The sequence below is a fragment of the Aotus nancymaae genome, unplaced genomic scaffold (genome assembly GCF_030222135.1).
Source record: "Aotus nancymaae isolate 86718 unplaced genomic scaffold, 86718_ANA_hifiasm-v0.15.2.pri h1tg000012l, whole genome shotgun sequence".
In the NCBI taxonomy this organism is placed as follows: domain Eukaryota; kingdom Metazoa; phylum Chordata; class Mammalia; order Primates; family Aotidae; genus Aotus; species Aotus nancymaae.
The window spans coordinates 41,267,599-41,285,157 of record NW_026988423.1 but is presented as its reverse complement, the minus strand read 5'-3'; the positions used below and the strand labels follow the sequence as shown (position 1 = coordinate 41,285,157).

Sequence of the window (17,559 nt, the reverse complement as noted above, 5' to 3'; positions counted from 1 at the left end):
CCTAGAGGGAGGGGCCGAGGGCTCACCCAGTCACCCACAGTGGGATCCTTACAACATGTTCCTTGCAACGGCTCCCCTAAGTCCCTCCCTCCTGGCCCCGCCCCCTGCCCCGCCCCTCAACCCGGGCCCCGCCCTTCTCGCGCTCCGCGGCAGCGACGCCTCAGTCTCCGCCAGCGGATCCGGCCTCCCCGGCGGTTGCGCGCTCCGCCCCCTCCCTCCGCGCCCGCGCGCGCCTTCCCCGCTCCGCCCGCCTCACTCGTTACGGGGCGGTTGGGCCGCGCGCCTGTGGGGGCGGGGCCCGGAGCAGGCGACCGAGCCAATGGGGCGCGGCGGCGGCGGCGGCGGCGGTGGCGGCGGCGGCGGCGGCTGGGTCGGGCCCCGACGGGCGGCGGCGGCTGAGGTGGAGGCGGAGGGAGGCGGCGGCGGCGGCGGCGGCGGCAGCGGCGGCGACGGAGGGGCGAAGATGGCGGCGCCCGTCCTGCTGAGAGTGTCGGTGCCGCGGTGGGAGCGGGTAGCCCGGTACGCCGTGTGCGCTGCTGGGATCCTGCTCTCCATCTACGCCTACCACGTGGAGCGGGAGAAGGAGCGGGACCCCGAGCACCGGGCCCTCTGCGACCTGGGGCCGTGGGTGAAGTGCTCCGCCGCCCTTGCCTCCAGGTAGCCGGCGTGGGGGAGTGGGCCGGGATCGGCCGCGCGGGGCGAGGGCGGAGGCTGGGGGTGGGGAGCGCGCGGCGGGAGCTCTGGCCTGGGGGCGGCGGGGACCGGGCCGCTGGGGAGCGGACGGGGAGCGGACGGGGTGCGGGGCCGGGCAGGGGGCGGCTGCCGGGCTCTCCTGCCCTGTGGTTGGGGGTCGATCCGAGCCCAGGCCGCGCGGCGGAGGTGGCGGGGCCGCGAGGCCGCCGGGGAGGGATGAGGTGGCAGAGTGCAGCCCGGAGGCCGGGGCGGGCGGGGAGCTGTCGGGCGGGCCGGGGCCGGGCTGGGCTGGAGCGCGAGGGTCTGCGGAGGGTGGGTCCCGGCCGGCCTGACAGGTTTCCTGGTTCTCGGGAGGTGGGCTGGGGTGTGGGACCCGGTCCGCCGCACCCGCGAGGCCAGCGGCCACCTCTTGTCCCCCCATCGCTGCAGCCGAGGCTTTGGGGCGGGCGCCGACTCAGGGGGCTTGCGTTTCCCAATGTCTTCCTGGTGCTAGGACAGGTGTTTGCGTGGTCAGGCCTCTTTGTACTCCAGCGCTAGTTAGAATTTGCAGACTTCCTGGGACGGTGACATTTGCGGGCAAACACGAATTTGACCCTACTCTGGAAGAAGATGCCGGCACTTAACATATCTGATTTCTTGCATTTCCCCTCGTATATTTCAGTGTGCTAGGAGGGGGAAATGGTCTGAGTTGGGGTCTGAGTTTAAGCTTCATTAGAGTAAAGGACAAATATGTTCTGTGTATGGTGGTGGTTTAGGCATTGGGAGGACTTTTAAACGTTGTTGCTTATTAGTATAATAGCATACCCATAACAGATTAAAAACACACGCTTTGCTAAACTGGAGCGATTGGTTTGTGTTACTGATCATTTTAGTTTTTTTTTTTTTTAATGTTGTAATTGGTTTGTCTGCTATTTTAATACATTAAATTTTTCTAGGCAGGTTACTTTGAAAAAGGGAGGAATTTACATTTTAAAGGTGGCTGCTGTTTTTTTTTTTCCATAGGGATATTAAAAACATAAAAGTCGAAGGAATGATTTCAGAATTGATAGGTTACGGTTTTAATAGAGATTATGTCTAAATATTTAGTTGTTTGTTAACAGTAGTCACATTTGAGCAATTTCTTCCCCTCCTGTTGATTGGTAAATTGGTATGTAGACAGAAGTGTATAGCTCGCTAGTTTATTTCGACTCACGTATTGTTGATTACGTGAACAAGGTAGCATTGGAGTTTGTCTTGTTATTGGTTACAAACTTCAGGGAGCAGATCTTTCCACTTAGCCTTCTCATGGACCAGATACTCTTATCTCATTTGCTCTTAAACCAAAATCCTGTAGCTTTTTACAGGGGGAATAATTATCACATGGCCAAATGAAACATTTTAAAAATGCATTTAAGATGTAGGTATCAGTTTACAGGGGAAAGTACATAGATGTGACAAAAAGCTCACATTTGTTGTTGGTTATTCAGAACCAAGTTAATAGGCTGATTCGACTTTCAAATACCCTTTGAGAACCATTGAGTGTCTTTTATGCAAACATTTTTATGTTATTTCCACTTTGGGAAAGGACTTTTTTTTTTTTTTTGAGACGGAGTTTCACTCTTGTTACCCAGGCTGGAGTGCAATGGCGCGATCTCGGCTCACCGCAACCTCCGCCTCCTGGGTTCAGGCAATTCTGCCTCGGCCTCCTGAGTAGCTGGGATTACAGGCACGCACCACCATGCCTAGCTAATTTTTTGTATTTTTAGTAGAGACGGGGTTTCACCATGTTGACCAGGGTGGTCTCGATCTCTTGACCTCGTGATCCACCCGCCTCGGCCTCCCAAAGGGCTGGGATTACAGGCGTGAGCCACGCGCCCGGCCGGGAAAGGACTTTTAAACTCATAAATACATTCCACCTGAAGTTAATTCAATGAATAAATATATAAGGAAAACATCATGCAGCAGCACATTTCAAGTATTTAAGAAACAAGAACTAAAAATAACTTTTAATCCTAGGTTAATATGGAATTTAAGCAGAATTATTACCAATTTAACATTTTTTTTGAAACAAGTAGTCTGTAGTAAATGGACCTTTTAACATTGGAGCATGGAAGGAGTACTTTATGCTTAAGTTCTTAAAATTGACTTTTTTAAAAAAAAGAGAGTTTTGAACCACTTAAGTATATATTCTAAATATTCTCATAGTATATCCTACAAGAGCTGAGTGTGCATTATAAAACATCAAGAAGTATATTAAAAGTATATATAAGAACATGTAAGACTAAAGGTAACTGGATATCTTTATAGTTTTAAATGTGAATTTAATATGTTGTGACTGAAGGTGTTTCATTGTGTAGCTGTGGACATAAAACAGTTTCACTTAGATGCTTGTTAAAGGTTAGGTAAAAATACTAATAAGAGTAAATAACTTACTTGATATCTATACAGTGAAATTATTTTAAGAAATTTGTTCAGTTTGATCAGCCTGTGTGTAAACTACTTGCAAAAATCAAGTAGTTTATAAATGACTCATTTAACAAATGAATTTGCAGGTCAACTTATTTTGGATATAGTTTATAAACAGGCTGATGAAAATCACACATGTATATGTACATATATAATCACATATATACATATATAGACTAATTTTCTTTTGGAAGTAGGTACACAAAATATTGAAGGTTTTTATTTTGTCAAGCTGAAAGAGACTTTAAATGAAAGCTGATTATTGGACACCTCCAGTTAGTTTCTTTTGAGTAGTGATTGCTGTGTAGCAGTGGTACTCAAAGATGTGACTTTTAGGAAAAGAAAGTTTGATCCCAGAGAAAGTTAACAGATGAAAATGATTCTGAAGAAAGTCCTCTTCCAGGATCCAGTGTCAGCACATGGTTTTGGATTGCTTATACTCAACTTTATTCTCATTTCACAATCCCCAAATGTCCTAATCCAAACAGAATAAGGTAGAGGTTAATGAGAGAATCTTGAGGGGCATATGTTATCTGTGTGTAAAGTCCTCTATTATTTTGGGGCCATAATGATGTAAAGGGCCAGATTTTTAGATTTCTAAAGAAATACTTCCCCAAAATTAGGAGGCTACAATAGAAATGCTGATTTTTTTTTTTTTTTTTTTTTTGAGACAGAGTCTCACTCTATCGCCAGTCTGGAGTGCAGTGGCATGATCTCAGCTCACTGCAGACTCTGCCTCCTGGGTTCAAGTGATTCTCCTGCATCAGCTTCCTAAGTATCTGGGATTATAGGCGTGTGCCACCACGCCCAGCTAGTTTTTGTATTTTTAGTAGAGACAGGGTTTCACCACGTTGGCCAGGATGGTTTTGATTTCTTGACCTCAAGATCCGCCCGCCTAGGCCTCCTAAAGTGCTGAGATTACAGGTGTGAGCCACCACACCCAGCCTGACTTTTTATTTCCACCAGGTACAGCCAATAAAAACAAATATCACACCACTGTCTCCTGTCACCATCATTCCATTTAATAAAAGGATATTTCCACTCAATTTGAAAGAACAGAATCTCTCACAATAAATTTTATTTTTCAGTTTTTTGAGACGGAGTCTTGCTCTGTCGGCAGGCTGGACACAATCTCAGCTCACTGCACTCTCCGCCTCCCGCTTTCAAGCGATTCTTCTGCCTCAGCATCCTGAGTAGCTGGGACTACAGGTGTGTACCACCACACCCAGCTAATTTTTGTATTTTTAGCAGAGAGAGGGGTTTCACCATGTTGGCCAGGATGGTCTCAAACTCTTGACCTCATGATCCGCCCGCCTTAGTCTCCTGAAGTGCTGGGATTACAGGTTTGAGCCACCATGCCTGGCCAGAATAAAAGATCTTTACATAGAATCATTTAGTTACATTGAAAAGTTTACTTTCAGACCAGCCTGGCTAACATAGTGAAACCCTGTCTCTACTAAAATGACAAAATTAGCTGGGCATGGATGATGTGCACCTGTAATCCCAGCTACTCTGAAGGCTGAGGCAGGAGAATCACTTGAACCCGGGAGGCAAAAATTGCAATAAGCGGAGATAATGCCATTGCACTCCAGCCTGGGCTGGAAAAGTGAAACTCCTGTCTCAAAAAGAAAAAAAAAAGCTTACTTTTGTGTCCTTACTTTTCCCCATTTTCCCATAAATTGATGAAAATTCTGCTGCTAACTTGCACCAGCCTGCCAGCTAACATTAAGTTAGCCTTCCCTGCCCCCTTGGTTTGGTATACTGAGCTCAAATCTAAGGGATCTGGGGGGGGGGGTGCTTCTGGCTCTCCCAGTTCTTAGACTTGTGGGCTTATCTTCATGGTGCCTCAATTTCTTATTTTAAATAGGGATTTTTTCACCTACTTAGGGCCTGGCTCACACCTGTAATCCCAGCACTTTGGGAGGCTGACACCTGGCAGATACCTTGAGCTCAGGAGTTTCAGACCAGCCTGGGCAACAGGGCAAAACCCTGTCTTTACAAAAAAAAACACAAAAATTAACTGGGCTTAGTGGTACATGCCTTTAGTTCCAGCTTCTTGGGAGGCCAGGATGTGAGGATCACTTGATCCCAGGAGGCTGAGGTCACTGTGGAGTGAGCCATGATGGTGCCACTGTACTCCAGCCTGGGTGATAGAGAGAGAGCCTGTCTCAAGAAACAAACAAACAAACCTACTTTGCCAGATGAATGTTAGGATGAAAAGTGATAACATATATGTTCCTGAAATAAAGTCTTTCCTCAGTTATTGCTATTACCATTGATTGGAGATGTTAATTAATTTTTCAGTGTTTGGTAATAAATGTCTATGTGTATTAAGTTTCTTGTATATAGTCGTTATTTGTTTAAACATTATTTTAATGTATTTTATTGCTGACTTCATGGCATAGCATAAAAAAGTGTTCATTTAAAACTATTTTGAAGTTGTGCAAGAGAAACTAATATGCAGAATTTTTTTTTTTTTTTTGAGATGGAGTCTTGCTCTGTCACCCAGCCTGGAGTGCAGTGGTGAAATCTCTGCTCACTGGAACCTCCACCTCCCGGGTTCAAGCGATTCTCCTGCCTCAGCCTCCCTAGTAGCTGGGATTATAGGCACCCACCACCATGCCTGGCTAATCTTTGTATTTTTAGTAGAGATGGGGTCCCGCCATGTTGGCCAGGCTGGTCTTGAACTCCTGACCTCAGGTGATCTGACTGTCTTGGCCTCCCAAAGTGCTGAGATTACCGGCATCGGCCACCGCCCCCAGCCCTTATATGCAGAATATTCTGTGTAGGTATTTCCTATATATTAGACCCCCTCTAAGAAGGGTTTCTATGTAAGAATAGTACAGATGATTTGGAAAGGTTAATAGGCTTGACAAATTTATGTTTTTTTTTTTTTTTTAAAGACGGGGTTTCACCATGTTGGTCAGGCTGGTCTTGAACTCCCAACCTCAGGTGATCCGCCCGCCTTGGCCTCCAAAGTGCTTGGATTACAGGCGTGAGCCACCACGCCCGGCCAAATTTATGTTTCTTAAACGTGTAAAAGTAGTTTGGTTGTCCTATGGTATATGCCGTAGGGGGTTGGATCCAGGACCTCTGTTTCTACCAAAATCCTGGCATACTCAAGTCTCCACTGTGGGCCCTGCAGAACCTGGCTATGTGAAAAGGTGAGCCTCTATATATGCAGGTCTGCATTTTGTTGAAAAAGATCCACATATAAATGGGCCTATGCAGCTCAAACCTGTGTTGTTCAAGGGTCCACTGTATTTGAAAATCAAGTCCACAAAAAAAGTTGCCTTGTTTTACAAAATGTTGGATTACTACCTCTCCCATATCTTAAAAAAAAGTACCATCCATTTACTACCCTGTTGTGATAATACAACTTCTAGAATTAGAATAGAACCTAGGGCTGGGTGTGGTGGTTCACGTCTGTAATCCTAGCACTTTAGGAGGCTGAGGCGGGCAGATCACCTGAAGCCAGGAGTTCAAGACCAGCCTGGCCAACATGGTGAAACCCTGTCTCTACTAAAAATATAAAATATTACCCAGGTGTGGTGCTGTGTGCCTGTAATCCCAGCTACTCCTGAGGCTGAGGCAGGAGAATCTCTTGAACCCTGGAGGCTGACGTTGCAGTGAACCGAGTTCACGCCACTGCATTCCAGCCTGGGCAATGAGTGAAACTCTATCTCCAAAAAAAAAAAAGAAAAAAGAAAAGAAAAACAGCCAGATGATGGTGGTGGGCGCCTGTAATAGCTACTCGGGAGACTGAGGCAGGAGAATCACTTGAACCCAGGAGACGAAAGCTGCAGTGAGCCAAGATCGCACCATTGCACTCCAGCCTGGACAACAAGAGTGAAACTCCGTCTCAAAAAAAAATAGAACCTAGAAGTATTTATTGCTCCTTGCTTTGTCTGAGACTCAGAGGTTAAGCAGTTTGCACAAGATAACACAAGTAGTAGCAAATTGAGGCTTGACACCTGGCTTCCAGAGTACTTGTTTAATGATTCCCCTCTGCACCCCCATTTTAAAAATTAAATCTTGTCTAGGTAATGCATTTGCTGCTTCAGATTTGAAAGATAAAAAGGCATGTACAGTGAAAAGTCTTCATATCCCTTCCCCCAAACAGATAGTTGTCCCTGTCAGTAGGCCACTGTGAAACTTTTCAGAGCCATTTGACACATAGAGAAACATCCATATGACCGTATTATTCCTCCTTACCACCCCTCTTTTTTTTAAACAGGGATGTGTCATATATATGTTCTGATAGATAGCCAGCTTTTGGCTTGGCAGTTGCTCCATTACTCCCATACTTTAAATGCTTGTATTTATATTAAGTGAAATGTTAATAGCTGCTAGGATGTAAATGAGAATTTGTTCTAGTAGTTTTGACTAACCAAGATGAATTTAAGAAATAAAATTCTTAATATTATCATTGTTTCTTGGTATGGAAATTTTAGAAGCAGGTTGAACTGAAAATTTTGAGTCCAAGCAGAATAGAGGAATATCACAAAGAAGTGAATCTGGATGGTAGTAGAGATAAATGTTAATACTTTCAGATAATAATTACTATGTGCTAGGCAGTGGTCTAAATGCTTTACATGTATTATTAAAGTCTGAACAGTCCCATGAGGCAGGTAGTTTTTTATCACGATTTTACAGAAGAGTAAACTGAGCCACACAAACTACGCTTGATCCAGGTAGTACAGTGGCAGAGGCCTGATTCTGACTCAAGCAGTCTGGCTCAAGAGTGCAAGCTCTTTACCACTACTTTTTCTTTCTGCCTTCCTGTCTTCCCTTCTTTTTTTCTTCCTTTCCCTCCATCTCTCCCTTGTTCCTTCTCCTTCCTTTTCCTTCCCTCTCCTTTCCTTCCCTCCTTTGCCCTCCCCTCCTCTCTCCTTCTTCCTGCCTTCCCTTCCTTCCCTTCTTTCCTTTTTTTCTTTTCTTTCCTTTCTTTATTTTTTAAGGCATTGTCTCACTCTGTCTCCCCAGGCTGAGTGCAGTGGTGCAATCATGGCTTACTGCAGCCTCAGCCTCCCCACATCAAGTGATCCCCCCCACCTCAGCTTCTCACGTAGCTGGGTCTACAGGTACACACCCCACCACACCTGACTCATTTTTTTCTATTTTTTTGTAGTGACAAGGTGTCACTTTGTTGCCTGGGCTGGTCTCAAACTCCTGGCCTCAAACGATCTTCCCACCTTGGCTTCCCAAAGTGCTGGGATTACAGGTGTGAGCCACCACAACCACCAACCTTTTTTTTTTTTTTTTTTTTTTGAGACGGAGTTTCGCTCTTGTTACCCAGGCTGGAGTGCAATGGCGTGATCTTGGCTCACCGCAGCCTCCGCCTTCTTGGTTTGGGCAATTCTCCTTCTCAGCCTCCTGAGTAGCTGGGATTACAGGCATGTGCCACCATGCCCAGCTAATTTTTTGTATTTTTAGTAGAGACGGGGTTTCACCATGTTGACCAGGATGGTCTCGATCTCTTGACCTCATGATCCACCCGCCTTGGCCTCCCAAAGTGTTGGGATTACAGGCGTGAGCCACTGCGCCCGGCCCCACAACCAACCTTTTAACTCTACTTCAAATTCCATTTAGATTTAATATTGTTAGAGTGATAACCGTATCAACCAGATTTTTTAAATCGAAAAAAAAAATGCTGCCGTTTTTGGTGTATGACAAAACTATATAGAGTTTGTATTATAACTTTTACCTGTTTAGAGCACCGTTTGGAAAGGCAGGGTAGTTAATGTGAAGGTATTGGTATTCAAGAAGTAAGTTCCTGGAGTGTTTGCCCTGTAAACCTGAAGGTGTGAGGACTTGGTTTGTCACACCCAGTTAGCTAACAGATAGGCAATGGGGGTGAGCTATCCAGAAGACTTAGCCGGTTAGCCTAGGGAGGAATAAGGGAATCTAGGCACCTGGAGGGAGGGAGAGGGAGAAGAGTTTGTTTGAATCTGTCCTAGGTTGGGGTAGCTCTTTCTGAGTGAGGCCTTGTCATGTGGACCTGCTGCACATAGAGATGGGAGAATTGGACCTGAGGTATGGTGCTAGCTAAAGATCTGGAAATTTAGCAGGAGTTCATTTCCTTGATCATTAGGAAGAACTTCAAAGGGTAGCAAACTGTGGTCATTTGAGAAGAAGAGCAAGTGGTCATATTTGAATGTAACGTACTCAACTGGGTTGGGAAGAACTGAAATCTAGAGGTTGGCCATAAAAAGTGCAAAACCAGGCATTCTTGTAAACCATATAGTCTTGTAAAAACACTGATAAGACATAGCACTGAGCCCTGGGCCTTTCTTCTATAAAGTGTTTGTACAGGCTGAGGATCCCTAATCCGAAAATCCAAACTCTGAAATGCCCCAGTGAGCATTTTCTTTGAGTGTCATATTGGCACTCACAGTTTTGGGATTTTGGAACGTTTCGAATTTTGCGCTTTCAGATTTGGGATGCTCAACCAGTATGTAATGCACATATTCCCAAATCTGAAAAAATCCCAAATCCTACGTACTTCTGCTCCAAAGCATTTCAGATATGGAATACTCAACCTGTAATGGATTAAATACTAGATATGTATTAGATTACCAGTTTTCAAAGCTTGTATCTCAGAATCCTTGTTCTGTGTCAGTGAAACAGGGATTTCATATGCCTTTGATTCACATTTTAATGTTTTAAACATTAAAATATTATAAATGTTTGTATACACTCAAGTGCATATCATGCTAAATTTTAATATATTAGGACAACTGATTTGTACCGCCATGTTATCTCAAGAGAGTAATACTGAGTGAAGGCCAGGTGTGGTGGCTCACACCTGTAATCCCAGCACTTTGGGAGGCCAAGACCGATGGATGACCTGAGGTAAGGAGTTCAAGACCAGCCTGACCAACATGGCGAAACCCTGTCTCTACAAAAAATACAAAAATTAGCCAGGCATGGTGGCTTACGCCTGTAATCCCAGCTACTCAGGAGGCTGAGGCGGGAGAATGTCTTGAACCCGGGAGGTGGAGATTGCAGTGAGCCGAGATTGTGCCACTGCACTCCAGCCTGGGTGACAGAGCGAGATTCCATCTAAAAAAAAAAAAGAAAAAGAAAAATACCAGAGAGAGAGAGAATTAAAGATTACATGCTGTATGATTGCATTTATGTAACATTATTGAAATAACAACACTGCAGAGATGGAGAACAGATTTAGTGGTTGCTAGGAGTTTGGAATGGGAGATGAGGGGTGGTGTGGTTATAAAGTGGAAGCATGAGGGAGCTGTGTGGGGATGGAGCAGTTCTCTATCTCAGGTGTGATTATACAAAGCTGCAAATGTGATAAAATTTCATACAACCACACACATACATACTGCATACAAATCCTAGCATTCTCAAGTCCCATTTTGCATACAAAACTGGTGAAACCTGAATACACTTGGGATTGTACCAAGGTCAGTTTCATGATGGTAACAGTGTACTAGAGTCACATAAGTTATAACATTGGTGGAATTTGGGCAAGGGTACTTGAGACCTCCCTGTGTACTTTATTGCAAATTCCTGTAGGTTTGTAATTATGGTAATTTTAAAATAAGTTGGCAAGGCATGGTGGCTCATGCCTGTAATCCCAGCACTTTGGGAGGCTGAGACAGGTGGATCACCTGAGGTCAGGAGTTCAAGACCAGCCTAACCAACATGGTGAAACCCCATCTCTACTAAAAATGCAAAAATTAGCCAGGCCTGGTGGGGTGTGCACCTGTTGTAGTCTCAGCTACTTGGGGGGCTGAGGCATTGAAAATTGCTTGAACCTAGGAGGCGGAGGTTGCAGTGAGCTGAGGTCGCACCACTGCACTCCAGCTTGGGCAACAGAGCAAAACTTAATCTCAAAATAAAATAAGTAAAAAAGCAAAAAAAAAAAAAAAATGCATTTTCAATATTTGAAAGAAAATAAACAAAAGGAAGAAAATGTATATTGTCTATAATGCTCATACCCAGGACAACAGTCCTTGGAATTGAGTTTCTCACTTTGTGTATAGACTTGAAACTTTTTAAATGCCATTTTAGATTTTAGGCCAGGTGCGGTGGCTCATGCCTGTAATCCCAGCAGTTTGGGAGGCCAACTTGGGTGGATCTCATGAGGTGAAGAGATTGAGACCATCTCGGCCAACACAGTAAAACCCCTTCTCTACTAAAAATACAAAAATTAGCTGGGCATGGTGGCACATACCTGTAGTCCCAGCTACCACTAGGGAGGCTGAGGCAGGAGAATTGCTTGAAAGCAGAAGGCAGAGGTTGCAGTGAGCTGAGATCATGCCACTGCACTCCAGCCTGGGCGACAGAGCCAGACTGTCTCATGGGGGGAAAAAAAGCCATTTTATTTTTTAATTAAAAATTTTTCTTTCCTTTTCCTCCTCAGAGTTAGAAAGGATAAAAATGTTATTGATTGATAAGACTGTAGTTTTATGTTGATATTTTGAAATTTTAGGGTGGTGCTTGTTTGCTCGTGTAACATTATATAAGCACATTCAGTACTATTAGAACGAATTGCGTTATTAACGTGACTGCCTTATGCATATATCAGCATTAGTACATATTGTAAAGTTTTTGTTTTTTACCAAAAAGTTTACAACTACCAAGTATTCACATTCCTTAACACTATTACAGAATTAATTTAAAAATCTTCTACTTTTAAAACTTCTGGACAGGCGTAATTAAATCCTTAGATAGCGTTAATGTACTATTTAAAAAACACACACAAAACATTCTTTATCATTTGCAAAACATGCTTTATCATCTACTCTTCTTTGTGAATCAGGTTTTTCTTGATACCATGCAATCAAAACAAAACAAATTTGACATAAGACTGCCTAATCATCCATAATTTAAAGTTTGTGTTCGTCAGAAGAATTTTATTGTTCTCATTATACTTGTTCTACATTTGAGCTCTTTTTTTTTTTTTTCGGAGACGGAATCTCACTCTGTCGCCCAGGCTGGAATACAGTGGCATAATCTCTGCTCACTGCAACCTCCTCCTCCCAGCTTCAAGTGATTTTTCTGCCTCAGTCTCCTGAGTAGGTGGGACTACAGGCATGTGCCACCATGCCTAGCTGTGTGTGTGTGTGTGTGTGTGTGTGTGTGTGTGTGTGTGTGTGTATGTATTTTTAGTAGAGACATGGTTTCACCATGTTGTTCAGGCTGGTCTCAAACTCCTGACCTCAAATGATCCACCCATCTCGGCCTCCCAAAGTGCTGTGATTACAGGCGTGAGCCACCATACTCAGCCACATTTGAGCTTTAAAATACACTGATAGAATAAAATACTGCTTTAATCTGTTTCTAATGTTATAGATCCACATAAAATTTCATTTAGAAAATGTTCTTATACTAAAATATTTAAAGCTATTGGATTATGATTTATAAGTTTTATTTTGTAGTTAGCATCTCTAGGGGAATTTCAGGGACACTGTTGCTGTCTTGTGATTATTGATCCTTTTAAAAATCATTGTATTTGAGAAGTAAAGTAGTAGAAAATCTATGGCAAAATAGGGAATTAAAGTAGGCAGTATACTCTACGGTGTTCAAAGAGTTTAATTAATTTATGTACATTGTGCTGGTGGTTAAGATCTGGGACTCTAGAGTCAACCTGAGTTGAAGTCTTGGCTCTGTCACTTGATCTGTTCTCTGTTTCTTCCTCCATAAAATGAGGGTAATAATGGGATATTGTGAATATGTAGTGCACTAGTACATGTAAACAGTCCTGGTCCCTGGCATAAAGGTACTCATAATACATAGTTATTATTTTAGAACATGGTTGAGATCTTACTGTATGTTTAATATGTCTTTTCCTCACTTAACATATTGCGGCTGGGCGTGATGGCCATAATCCCCGCACTTTGGGTAACTGAGGTGGGTGGATCATCTGAGGTCAGGAGTTTGAGACCACCCTGGCCAACATAGTGAAACCCCGTTTCTACTAAAAGTACAAAAATTAGCTGGGTGTGGTGATGCACACCCATAATCCCAGCTCCTTGTGAGACTGAGGCAGGAGAATTGCTTGAACCAGGGAGGCAGAGGTTGCAGTGAGCCAAGATTGTGCCATTGTACTCCAGCATGAACGACAGAGTGAGACTGTCTCAAAAAAATAAAAAACAAGGACATACCACAATTGTTTTCCCATGTTGTTAAAAATTCCTCCAGTAATGTAAGAGAATATTGGGTGCCCTGTACCCTTGCCATTATTGGGCATTCTCACTTTTTAGATATTTGCCAATATGATATATGAAAACCGTCATGTCATTGTTTTGATTTGCATTTTCCCCAAGCATCAGCGAGATTTAATGGTTTTCACATTTGAAAAAAGTATTTTTTAATTTATAATCACCTTGTTTGATAATGAGGTTTTCATGTTTTTATTAACTGTGTTTCTTCTCCTGCTTAGATAAATCTTAGAATTTTTCACATTGATTTAGACAAATGCTAGTACAAAGGTCTTTTTAAGTCTATAAAAATTTTAGTGATTTTTCTTGGTAATTTTGTCTGTAGATTGAAGTTTAGAAGGGCATTTCCCATTCTGATACCATGTAAATATGTGTAATTTGTTAGATGGCTTTTAAAAAACATGGCTTCTTTAATCCCCTAGATTGTAGTTTATTAGGTGTTACATTAGTCTTCTGGATATTGCCTGTTCATACCTTTGCCCATTTTTCCCCCTTCTGGGTTATCTTTTCTTCTTAGTGCTTTATAGGAGTTCTTTAGATATCACAATGGTTAATATTTTGTTATGTGTATTACACGTATTTTCTCCTCATTTGTTACTTGTCTTTTAATTTTGTTTATGGTGTCTTTATATAGAAGTTTTATCTTATGTGGTCAGATCTTTCACTTAAAAAAAATTCTTCATTATTCAATATGGAAATCTTTCACTTCTTTATAGCGTTGGGGGTTTTTTTGTTTTGTTTTGTTTTTTCTTGTTTAGCAAAATCTCTACCATCCCAAGATTATGTTTTAAATTTTTTCACGTTTTATGTGAAAAATTTTTTTCACATTGAGCTCATTTAGTTTATATGAAATTTCCGTTTGTGTCTAGTGTGAGGGTAGGAATCTAACTTTTTCCCATATGGATAGGCTTTTGCATCTCTCAGTTCACTGACTTGTTCATATTTCAAATGCCACAAGGTCTTCCTGCATACATAAGGCCTCTTTCTGGATTCTCAGTTCTGTTCCAGTGACAGCTCTGTCTCTGTTTATTCCATTACCTCCCCTCCCCTGTGGCTTTTTATAGAAGTTTGATATCTGATAGGGCAAATATGCTTGTTTTCAAATTTTCCTTAGCTATTCTCATGAATTTGCTGTTTCAAGTGAATTTTAGAATTATTTTGATGTGTTTTAAGACAAATCCCATTGAGATTTTGATTAGAATTGTGCTAAATTTATAGATGAATATGGAAGGAATTAGTTCTTACTAACAGATCTTTCCATCAAGGAGTATATTGTACCTGTCTGTTCTGGAGTTGCCTCTCTGATAACAGTTTTAACCTAGATGCTCATTGTAGCACTGTTTTGTTCTAAACATATGTATTACAGAGATAGTATTAGAGTAAATTAGTTGAAGGAAAAGCCATATATCACTCTCCCTGTTTTCTTTTTTCACCTTTAATTTTGGGTCGGAAGAGACTTTATCATGATATATGGTATATATATGCTCAGGCTCTTGTAACAATCGACAGTCTGTATGATCTCTTTTTCTTATTGTCATTAATTTAATGATTAAGGACTATTTAATCATGTTGATAACTGTACTTAGCTCTTATGTTAGATATGAAGGATGTTTCCAGTTTCTGAAAGTATACATTAAGATAGTGCTTTTACTGTCGTTTTATTTGAAAAATGTTTCAGGAGGGGTTTTGTTTTTGTTTTTGTGTAATTGTTGTGAAAATTTCATACAGTATTGCAGCATATACAGAAGAAAGTGCCTTTCGAGGTGAGAGTTTTGTTCTCCAAATTTTCAGTCCTTGACGTGCCTCCTTGTTACTGTTGCCATTTATTTGTATCATCTGTACTGTTAATTCGTAACAGTTTTCTTAAAATTTACTAAAGAAACCCAAAAATCCTTAGTGATAAGAGCTGCGATCTCATACATTGATGTATATTAGTTAAATATGTAACATTGATGTTTTATGTAAATTGCTGTATATTAAGAAATATATAACATTGATGCACATTAAATAATTTATTCAAAAGTATGTATACTTTATGACACACTGGCACAGTGAGTGGAAGTATAGGTTCTGAAATCAAGGTTTCGTGGTTTTAAATCCTGATTCTGCTGTGTCCTCCTTCAGTGATACTAGATAATGAACTTAAACCTCTGCTTCCATTTTATTTGTTAAATGAGGTTAGTAAGCCACCTGCCTTGTAAGGTTATTATAAAATTAAACAGCGGGTATATAATCAGGCAGCACAGCCCTAGTACACAGGTGTTCCACAAATACTAGCTATCATTCAATAGAATAATTTGTAACCTTGTGTCTCCTTCAAAGCCAGTTCTCACGCAAGCATCTCATTTTTAAAGGGTTTGCATAGTATTCATTGTAAGAATGTACTATGATTTATGAAACAGCGTTTTGTAATTATTTTTTTATCTTTTTTTAAAAAGAGCAACAAATAACAGGATTGGTTTCTAATATGTATCACCAGATTTCCCTCCCAAAGGACCATATTAATCTGCTGTTCTGTCAATTTAGACTTTATGATTTAAATATTTGGTGGAGGGGCAATAGTGGGTTTAAAAATAAAATTTTTTGCCGGGCGTGGTGGCTCACGCCTGTAATCCCAGCACTTTGGGAGGCCGAGGCGGGTGGATCACAAGCTCAAGAGCTCGAGACCATCCTGGTCAACATGGTGAAACCCTGTCTCTACTAAAAATACAAAAAATTAGCTGGACATGGTGGCACATGCCTGTAATCCCAGCTACTCAGGAGGCTGAGGCAGGAGAATTGCCTGAACCCAGGAGGCGGAGGTTGCAGTGAGCCGAGATCACGCCATTGCACTCCAGCCTGGGTAACAAGAGCGAAACTCCATCTCCAAAAAAAAAAAAAAAATTTGTTTTTGTTTTAATTAACATTATTATTCACCAGCCATTAAGGAACACAATAATTACTATTTATTCTTTCTTGTTGAATCTGTGCAATTTTCTGAGAGGTAGGTAAGCCTCCCTCTGTGTGCGTGTATGTGTGTGTGTGTGTGTGTGTGTGTGTGATGCAGTTTATGTGTGTGGTACTGGAAATTGAGAAATTATGGTAATTTCACATTATTCTGGTCAGGGATCCCTGGAATATCAGAATTGTCTCCAATCTATAGTCAGTTTTCAAGTCTATAGGTTCCATGGGAAAAGATTTGTATTAAATATTTGCATTGACAAGTGGAAGACAAAAGGACTGTGTATTTTATTCTTAACTAGGACTTGGGCAGCAAACTCCAGGGTAGAAGATTGGAATGAGCCCAGCTGGTTCACGTGGAAATGCTGGTTTTTTTGGAATCTAGTTAAGTTTAAATTGTTTCAAACTCAGGCAGGCCATGAGATGAACCCTTTTCATCTCCTCAGTTCTCAAACACAGTGAGATCTTCCCCACATATCACTCCTTTCCATCAGTTGCCCTGGTCATGTAACCAGAGCGAGCCCATTTGCCCTGGCTGACTGCTGATCTGGCCTTGGACACCTGCCCTGGCCTCTTCTGCCCAAGCAGTAAGTTTGGCCCTGGCTATCCCTGACAGTGCGGAGTACAGGAGGGAGTGACAACCTTCTCAACCACTTCAGTCACATGGAAGAAGGAGGAAAGTGAGCTCATATCTGTGTGCTGACCTTTTAACAGTGATACTGCTCAGTGACACAGACCTAGTGTTCTCACATCTGCCTTCTTCCTTCCTGAGAATCAGGAGAAAGAAGAGCTCAGGCTTGGTTTCTCACCTCAAAAGACAGCACATAAAAACTTGCAGCCATTCTCAGAAGCATTGGTTTTCTGTTGGATTGTTGCTTGTGTCAGATCAGCCAGAAAGAGGTGGAGTAACAACTGACTTGCTGAGAATTACACACAATCCATGTCCCCCCCACCCCCAGCTATGCATCAACCTGCAGAGTGACTTCTTACCCTTGAGACGCTCTTTCCTCCTGCTTAATGGTTCATGACATGTTCTTCATTTTCCTCCTACCACTCTTTTATTTGTTTTGCTGGCTTGTTCTCCTGTATTAAATGTTGATGTTCCACTCATCAGCCCTAGGCCCTTCTGTCATTCTTCTTTCCCTAAGCAGTCACAGCCATGTCCATGGCCTCAGTCATGGGCGAATCCAACATTTTCATCTCTACCCCAACCTCTGCTGTTGAGAATGCTATCTGCTAATGCCTAATTGCCTACTGGACATCTCTACTTGGATGTCTCAGAAATATTCTA

General features: G+C 42.3%; 1 protein-coding gene across 2 annotated transcripts in view; it reads left to right on the top strand.

The window, feature by feature from the left end:
- The first annotated feature begins 463 nt into the window (after positions 1-463).
- VKORC1L1 (vitamin K epoxide reductase complex subunit 1 like 1) overlaps positions 464-17,559 on the top strand; it is an 83,526-nt gene continuing 66,430 nt past the window's right edge. For both annotated transcript variants that reach the window (XM_064375613.1, XM_064375612.1), the window contains exon 1: positions 464-657. In XM_064375613.1, coding sequence (XP_064231683.1) covers positions 464-657 — 194 coding nt within the window. The remainder of the gene's footprint in view (positions 658-17,559) is intronic.